General features: G+C 47.6%; 1 protein-coding gene across 1 annotated transcript in view; it reads left to right on the top strand.

The window, feature by feature from the left end:
- LOC106746953 overlaps positions 1–9,821 on the top strand; it is a 180,425-nt gene that overhangs the window by 117,828 nt on the left and 52,776 nt on the right. Inside the window, exons 7-8 of the mRNA XM_014624137.1 lie at positions 1,519–1,816; positions 2,155–2,300. Coding sequence (XP_014479623.1) covers positions 1,519–1,816; positions 2,155–2,300 — 444 coding nt within the window. The remainder of the gene's footprint in view (positions 1–1,518; positions 1,817–2,154; positions 2,301–9,821) is intronic.

Here is a 9,821-nt window from a genome sequence, read left to right as displayed (position 1 = left end):
CCCCCCCGACGCTCCGATTTTACACCCCGCGACCGGAAGTGGAACGCTGCCATCACGATGGTGGGCTTTGGTCGATGCGACAACGCCACAACGCGAGATGCGACGAGCTGGATGCGGAAAGAGGCGGACGCGCGGGGGGAGAGCGGGCAGGCGGTGAAAAGGGTTGGAAAAAGGGAGAGAGTCGGTGGACCGCGAGATACCGCGCGTCGATTCCGTCTCGCCATCGAGCAGCGAACGTCAACGGTTTATCGACCGTCGCATTCCCACGACACACGGGGTGGAGGGAGGACTTTACGATTCTGGTGGCGGTCGTGGAGGCTGCGGAATTTTTGACGGAGCCTCCGCATCGGACTTGACCGGGATCGGTAGAGTCGGGGGGGACCGTCCTCCTGCCGTCGATCCTGCGCGCCGCGTCGCGCCACGTCGCGGCCTTTACGATCACCGACGCGCCCGTATACGTGGTGGGACGCCTAACGGCCACCTGGAGGATCGTTCGCTTTACGACGGTAAAGCGCGCGAAGAGAGCGGAGAAGCCCAGCCGTTTTTGACCTAACGCATCCGGCATGATTGCCCCGGTTAACGAGGAAGCGCGAGCGAACTCCCGTCGAGTTACGACGCGCGACGAGAGAAATTTGGTAGAATCGCCGCCGGTGCCGAGGAAACCCTCGCTCCAAGTCCATCTTTTAGATTTATAGCGTTTATATATATTTTTTTAAGTATTTTATCAATCTGTCTCTTGCACGAGCCGAGATAGATTCGCAATTCCACGGTTGCGAGCACATTCCACTGTCCAACCACGGCGAACTTCTCAATGTTTAAGCCTTTCGCTACGGTAGACCTTACTTTATAAAAGTAAAAAGATACGCTAAGTATGTAAAAATGTGCAAAATATATACTCAAATATGTACTCAAGCAGTATTTATCAAAAAAAAAAAAAAACAGAGGGAATGGACTAAAATCGCCAATAATCGCAATCAATTCGTTGCTCCCTTCTTCGAGAGTAAAAGGTATTTTTCCCGCGAAAATATTTCCCACGTAAAATATTGTATTTTAATAATTACTTAACTTTTACAATTACAGAAACATTGTATGTGTTATTGGCCATATTAATAGCTGTACGTTGAAACGCTCGTGTGGTAAATTGAGGAAACGCTGAAATATCGGAACTGAAAAATTCGCAAACATATGCCCAACACGGACAGTGTTAAAACGCAAAAAAACACTTATTTCATTATGAAGTTTTCAAACATTATATAAGTTCGATTAACGTTCTCTCGACTATAATGTCAAAGCTGTATATCGCGAATCGTGCTTCAGCGCGGATTTCTCGAGCCTCTTCGTATTGCAGCAAGCATCACCTTTCCGGCAATACCGTCACGACCCAACCTTTAATACCCAGAATGCGTTTCGTGGGCGGGCGGGCGGTTCACAATAGTCGGCCTCGGTAGTGAAAGGGTTAACGAGACGCGAGATCACGAGCGTGGTATTGCTCAGGAATCCGTTCTCAACTGATTTTAGTCTCCTCACCGGGCGAATGCCGATTCCCGAACTGGCTGACCGGACACTCCAGTGGCGGGCTGACCTGGCACACTCTGGACCTGGCCAGGTCCTACACGTTTCATCCGCGCAACGCCTCCCTGCACGTCACGAGGTCGAACACGACTTCGTCGAGGTTCGAGAGCGGCTCCACGGACTTGCAATACGTACCCGGGCAAGAGGATCAGGACGTGAAGATCTTGTGCAACAGCATAAAGCAGTCGAACGGCGCGCAGACCATGACGATGACAATGCTGGTGGCGCACTTCACCGTCGGCTGGTAAGCTCGTCGTTCCGCTCCCGCGTGTTTCGTCGCGATACTCTCTCGGGGACAAGATTCGGCGAAATTAATAGCGACGGGGAAGCGAGAGAAAGCCATCTCCCGACTGCGCGCGCGCGCGAGATAATGGAATTACTTTAGATTCACTTCGGGTTTATCGTTCGCGCACGCGGCGAGCGCGATGCTTTGTAATGCGAGCGCATTGCCTATTTGTTCGCCGACGCGAATACACAAGCGCACGCGCGCGCACACAGACAGAACGGAAGGCGATTAAAGCGATGAAATATGTCCGACGAGGCATCGCTTTCATGGATTCTCTCTCCTCCTTCTTTTTCCAGTCGGAGCGGTTTTATGTGCATGACATTCTACCGAAGAGACGGCCACGTGATCGAGGTGCAAACGGGAATTGCGGTATCTAGACCGGAAGAAGCATGCAGCCCGCCCTATTTTCAGCAGCACAGTATACCCTTCCTCACCCTAGTCAGTGAGTACAATCCTCTTTCTCTCTCATTCTCCGCAGCTTGCGCTTTTCTATTTTCGCGAAGTGTCTCGTCGACAAAGTTCGCTGTTGCTTGCCTCATGTTATTGAAATGCGCGAGGCATCTTTTTACGTTTCCAGTGCGGAGCGCAGCATCGCCCGAGACTCTGCGATCTCGCGTCGAAATAGCGCCAACGTGGAGCTTCAGACCGGAGTCTTGAATTTTTCTCCTCCCTTTTTTTCTCTCCTTCCCTTCCTTCCCCCTGATCGAGGAGACTCGACGGTTATTTTCACAATTTGCACAAAGCGCGCACTCTGAATATTCGCGGGCGAAGCCGAACGATGCAAACGCATCATTACCGACGTTAAATAAATCACCGGGGATACAAATGGCGCCGAATAACGCGACCGGGATTTTACGGAGAACGAAGTGAAAGTTGTCGCGTTGTCACCGCGGGTTCGTCGCTCTCGCTTTGAAAAATTCAGTGAGACCGAATGCGGTTCCGCGTCTGTATATCCTTGACAGAGTAACGTGTTGGACCTGCGAGGCCTACAATTGTTTTCTTTCGCTTATCCCATTTCCCACATTTTATGCAAGACACTATACGATATATAACCCACTCCTATTCCTCTATTATTTAGGAAAAAAATTAAATCCATGCGACCACTGCTATTAACAACCTGATCCAACGAGATAACTAGTTTCCTAATAGTAACCCCCCCCCCCCCTAGTTTGCAAAAGGGGGGGGGGGAATAAAGGCCATGGAACGTCACATAAGATGGCGTAACTTATAACTATGCACGATTATTTACTTTGCATTCGTGACGCTCTTAATCGCATTTGGTGAAAATTTTTGTAATTTTGACATGGTTTTGTATTAATAACAAAAATGTTAATCTCTTTAAATTTTATTCTTTTAAACATATAACTTTTACTAATCAAAAATATAAAATAAAATAGTTAACTTGATATTATGCCTAAAAATTATTTATATTTTAGAGAAGGCGTGCAACCGTGCATTCTGATAACACAGACCAACAAAAAATGTTGGTCAAATAACTCTAATCAGAGTAGATATTTTTTTATAGATTTTCTGTCAATAATGCTTCTTGCCAAATTGCTCTATCGCATCAGATTTTAAAGTTATTTTGAATTTTATGGTGAGAAATCAACGATTCATAGAGAAAATGTATAACAAATTACTAACCGTCAATAAAGTAATAAAAATAGGTGAATGTTTGATTTGCACATTGATTCCATCAACAGATAAAAAATCGTCTCACAAATAGCAAATATGTTTGTTAAAGATACTGTGCGTAGACACTTTTTTCATGTTTGACAAGATTAGTGAAAACGAGTAGTCAGATTTCAATGTTATGGATCCCGTTATCCTTGTAATAAAATCTCCCTTAAATTTTATTAAAAATATATGAAAAAAGCACAATTCTAGAATGGCTGATAAAACAAAATTTTCAGAATAAAAGAAGTTTTATTAAATTTCAATATGAAAAAAATGGTTTAAAAAAAACTTTTTTTTTAATAAGTCACACTAAAATTTTGACATTTCAATAGCAAAAATATATTTAGCCAATACATATCCTGTGAAAAATAGCATTTTAAATCATCTGTTATCTTAAAATTAAAAAAAAATAGCTTTAAAACCTGACGTAATATAACAATTTAATTAACGGCATTGTTTTCTGTGGCATAAAATCTACAAGAAACATCCACTCTGATTAGAATTACCTGACAAAATTTTTCTGGTCGATTTGTGTAATTATTACCTCCGCAATATGATTATAAGTAATTATTTTCTCATTCTATATGAAACCCCGGGAGTTATTCCACATGCCACGTAACATTAGAAGGACGTCGAAAGTCACGAAAGCGGGCGAGACAAATTTCCCGTGACGTAATTGTCGAACAGCCGCCTATGATGTTGCTTCAACGTCAAGATCGCGAGCCTTATTCTCAGGGATGCGTTCAGTGGCTCGATTACGGTAAAATAACGCGACCAGTCGTATCTGGGAGAGACGGTAATCGGCATGGAAAAAGGTTTCGCGAGACGCTGCGAAATGATATCGCGGGCTCTATCTTCCTGCGCCGCCGACGACCACGTTTAGCGCTAAACGTGAGGCACACGAATACGAATCTATGTTATCACGCCCAGAGAGGATATTAATGAAGCAATTGCTAAGCTAATCTGGAATATACCTCGATAAACTCTATCGCGCGGGAAGTCCCTTTCGCGATATCGTATCGATCCCCCTCCCCCCTCCCTCACTCTCCCTCTCTTTCTCTCGGCCGATCGGGCGACGCAACCGCTCGTTCCGCTTGATTTGCGTGGCCGTGGGGTTTTATCCGATCCACGTAAAGACGACCGCGGGAGGGAAACACTGCCGGGCGGCAGAGAAACGGAGGAGAGAAGACCGGCCGGAGAGACGGAGGAGGAGCGGGGGAAAAAAAGAGTTGCCAAGTAAAAACTACCCGCACCGCCGATAAACCCGGGGAAAACTCCAACTTCGTGGGAAAAAGTTTTCGCGCGGCATGGCACGAGGATTTAGTGCCCCGGCACCGGGGAGCCGGCTGGAAAAGGAGGCGGCGGCGGAATGGTGGGAGGCAGAAAAAAAAAAAGAAAACGGCAGGCGGAAGAAAAAAGGAAGGGGGGGGGGGAACCCGGGGGGAAANAAAAAAGGAAGGGGGGGGGGGAACTCGGGGGAAAACTGGTCCGGGGTGGAGGGGAGGGAGTTAGACGATTTGTCAAAATCCCGCGAACGACTTATAAGTTACAGGCGTTTTCTCGCGCGGCGACTATCGCACCGGCCGCCGCGCCGGCTACTCTCTACGTCGACCCGCCCGCCTCGTTTCGCCGCTCGCTTTCGCGAGCGAACAAGCGAACGCGTGCACACACGGATCGTATATCCCGTACGTATAACGTCGCGATTCCACCGCCGCCGCCCCCTGCGAACGGGATACGCGGGCGGCAGCGCCTCGAGAAATTCAATTTGCCGGGGAACTTGCGAGGCGCGTCACGGAAACCGTTGAACCTGACAAGCTCGTGATTGAACGACGGTATTTTCTTATCATTTAGCGGCGACGGCGGTGGCGATGATGGCGACGGCGGCGGCGGCACCAGCCGTTTGTGTCCCGCGTCACTCGATTGCTCGATTGCGCCCGAGGGTCTAACTGTTTCCGATATATAAAAAGCGGCCGCAATTATTGCGACCACCGGACGGATTAATATTGGGTTACGTGTCCGATAGCCCGCGGATAACGCTGCCTTTCCCTCCTTCTGCTGCTTCTCTCCCTTCCCTTCTCTCTCTTTCTCTCTCTCTCTCTCTGTCCGTCTTTCTCTTTCCCTCTTCCTCTCTGTCTCTTTCTCCACTTCGCCGAACGGCTTCTTGCGGACCGCCCGCTATATCGGCTGATACAAATGCAGCCCTCGCGCGCCGTCCCGTACATTCGGCTCGGGCTCGACAAAATATCGTCGTCTCCGTTGTGCCACGAAGAAGAAGGCTGCCAACCGCCGTCTCTTTCTCCCGTACGAGACCCACCTTTCTAAACTTCCACCAACACAAGCAAGCAAGCAAGCAATCCACCCACACACCCACCGGTCCTCCCTCGTCTCACACCCGCCATCTCGTCGGGATACGATCGGTTCCCGTGGGCCAGAGTTGTAATCCCACGGGAGTTATTGGATTCGGTTTGATCCACTGGTCGTTCGTCCGCCTCCTCTTATTCCCCCCAACCCCTCCTCGGCCCCCTCCCCCCGTCTTCTTAGATCCTCCTTTTACTCCTTTATCCTTCGCTCCGGGATTCCGTATCGGAGAGCTCGATCCGCCGATTCGCACGGAACCGAAAACTGCAATCCTCATTCGGGGGGCAATGAAGTTGACGATTCCGCGACCGTCGGCGAAGAATCGGCGGCGAATCGACAGCGAGACACGGCTCGCCGGCGCGATCGTTTTAATATTTGTCGCGAGATAGGAAGCGAGCGAGCGGAACTCGCGACGCTTCTCGCCGATAAAAATCTCGGACGGATGCGTAGGTGAACGGCCGCAGCCGGCTGCAGGATGGGCGGGGGGCTTGCTTGCGATTTCGGTGCGCGATAAACGGCGCGAATGTAATCGAATATAAATTACCGACGCGAAGTTAATAACCGCGCGCGTCAAGCTTATTGGATACCGCGGGAGATCATTGGCAGTAATTAACGCCGAGCTACGTAACGTTCGGCCATACGTACGATATCACGCATACGCGTGAACACGCGCGCGCGTAAAAAAGAAATCGATTCGCTTTTAATCGCCGGCGAACATTAGCGGATATAACAGGACTGTCATTTCGTGAGATTAATCCCGAGTGAAAATTTAAAACGCGAACGTGAAAAGGTTCCACGTGATTTTTCCCCACTCGTATCTGAGCCGTGTAAAGGCAAAAAACCCGCTTGGGACGCAGAAATGTAACGATCGTACTAATCAGGGCCAGATTTGTAAATTTAACTACGCCCTATCTCGGCACGTCCAGCTATACAATATCTTGTTATAGTAGAGGCGAAGGTGGTACTACGATCCATGTTAGTGCCTATTCAGGGCCTATTCATGAAGTTCTATTCAGAATTTCTCTTCTCGGCTATATTTAGGCCCAACGAAAGCAAATCTACCTTGAAATTATGTCTATCCAGAGCCATTACAGACTTGGGGCACGCCCCGATTAGTTTCTCCCCGAGATCAGTCGCAGACTGGACTTTAATCGCGCACGTTCCATCTGTTTCCGTTTCCGCGAATATTTCGCATCGTGTCCTGTTATTTCTTGGGAATTAGTTTGGATGTATCCGCTCATTGTGTCTCACGACCACGCGTGTCGCTGCTCGGGCGCAATACGGGGAGTCAAGATTATCCTGAGGATTTTCCCGACGGAAGCGTGTCCTCGTCTTAGACTGATCGGAACTCTCATCGGTAATGTGAATCGGCGAGATTAACAATGAATTGTTTCCCAAGTCGAAAACGAAACGTTCGAATCGACCGGTTCTGTCTACAACCCCGGCCGTAGTATCTTTCACGGTCCTTTTATAATTCAAGGGAAATATTGACTCCAATTTAATTCACTGCTCGTTCGCAGTTATCTCTCGTGGTTATCCTTCTCGCGATGGGAAAAAGCATCGAAAAGCTCAATCCGCCGTTTCGCAAGAAGCAAGAAGCTATTCTCTGGACTGAGTCACGTACGAATCTCCGGGGAACCGGCCACGAACGAAGGGTAGTATTTATCATTCCACGCACGGGGCAGAAATTTACAATTCAAATGCAAAAAGAAGCAGCCTCCCGAGTTTCGTATTAAAAATTGCAATCGCGATCGAATAAACAATGACGTGGTAATATTACGATAATACATAAAACAGTAAACTAGCGTATTCTCTTCACCTCTTTCTCTCCTTTTCTCTCTGTACACTGAAATAATACTGTTAAATCTCCGACGCAAAAACATTTTCGATACGAGCGAGTAACGCCGATATTAATGTGAAACAAAGTTCAAGAGATCGTGGGTATTTCCGAGAGACGCCGTGATAACGAGATTTACCGCCGAATTTGAATGCATCTTAAATACATATTTTCGCGATAATACAATTTTCCTTCTCCATTTTTATCGGACGGAAATAATACTGTTAAATCTCCGACGCGAAAACATTTCCGATACGAGCGCGAGTAACGCCGATATATTACACGAGACAAAGTTCACGAGGTCGGGGTATTTGCGAGAGAAACGCAACGTAATACCGAAATTCATCGTCGAATTTGAATGCATCTTAAGTACATATTTTCGTGATAATAAAATTCTCCATTTTTATCGGACGGAAATAAATTTGAGCGATACGCGGCCAAAAATTCCAACAATAGCAGACGGGTTTTCCCCCTATCGCATAACTACGTCCAATTAACTCTACCTTTATACGTATGTTCCCGGCGAATATGTGTATTTCACCCTGTTTTATTAGTGAATGAACAACGAGCGATCAGTGTATAAAAATTCATTTCGACGCGCTCTCGCCATTCCAGTCAATATGCGGAACGATTGATCATTCATTCACCGGCAGAAGCTCTCCATCTACCGCCTCCCTCGCTCCTCTCGCGCTTTCGAATCAACTCCCGCCCCACCATCGCGCCTTCATAAGCTATATAATGTCCGATGTATGTCCGCAATAAAGTAGACCATCTACGAGCTACCCATCTCTTTTTTTCTTGCCTCGCAAGATTCTTATTCTATCTCCTTCCACTCATCTCTCTCTTCCTCCCCCCCCTCACTCTCACTCTCTCTCCACCTACCGGGCTACCGAACGGGCTTCTCTCTAAACTTTTATGACCACTCACGGAGAGAATGGAGAACGACGAGGACGACGACGACATAGAGAACGGCGGCGACATTGGTATTCCGTTGACGTCCGCGAATTACACCCCGAAGATAGACTCGCCGTTGGTGCACGTCGGGAAATTTCCACGGCACGAACTTACGAGGGACGGCGACGAAGAGCCACGGATTGATCGCGAGTCCGGGATAAATGCTAGCGATACAAAGTGCTAAGCGGCGAGGGAGACATACGGCCGAAGCAGAAAGGACGTCGTTCGAAGTGATAGCGAAGTAAAACGACTGTCGCAAAGTGGGAGGTCGCGGGCGCGAATAATTATTGTATTCCCGGATGCGCGAAAACGAAACTGGGGAGTTTCGGAGGAGGAGGGGGTTATTTCCTGAAGAATGTCTCGCGATGATTCGGGACTGAAGCTGTGAGATTTAAGACAATTATATAATTCGGGCCACTTGGTGTTACCCGGTTTTTCGCAATGAAATGTACGCATCCATAAATTATACAGGGTGTCCCAGAATTAACGTATGTCTTTAACGTGACAAATTTTTTGGAATATTCTAAGACGAGAGTTCAAGCGCGAAAATGTCGAAGAAGATCCTTATTCGTTAGCGACACTTCAATTTTCAACATATCTTTGTAACTAAAGTCTAAAATAAATGTCTACTTTGACAGATTTTGGACGATAGTGAATTTTCAATACTTCATCAAGAAAAGGTGACGAAAGATAACGTAAGAAACTGAATAGCAACGCTGTTATTATTACCTTAGTTCGGAAAGATCAAAAACATACATTAGCGATACAATAGACATTTGCAAGACGCGATTCCAGCGGAAGGAGTTAAAACAAGTCCCGGTTGTAGAAACTGCTCTTGACGGAAAGATCCGTTTTCGAAATAAGAAGGCTATATCGGAAAACTGACTTTTCGCGGCTCTCTTGTTTATCACGTAACCACGTAATCCATTGGTCCGCGCAAACTCGAGGTATGTCGATGACGCGCGAAGCGCCGAGATCCATCGTCGATACCTCTCGCCGATGGAAAGGTCGAGTAAATTGCGGCGGCAACGAGGAGAAAAGCCACGATCGTCTTAAGATTCCAACGGCGAGCGGAAATTTCGATTCCGTGCGGTAAATGGCCAACGAACTAAGTCGCGAACTGGGTTAGCGAAACTG

This window comes from Dinoponera quadriceps, unplaced genomic scaffold, assembly GCF_001313825.1.
Source record: "Dinoponera quadriceps isolate SergipeBrazil2010 unplaced genomic scaffold, ASM131382v1 scaffold1846, whole genome shotgun sequence".
Lineage (NCBI taxonomy): Eukaryota > Metazoa > Arthropoda > Insecta > Hymenoptera > Formicidae > Dinoponera > Dinoponera quadriceps.
Note: the sequence above shows the minus strand (reverse complement) of the source record. Positions and strands in the feature narration are given on the sequence as shown.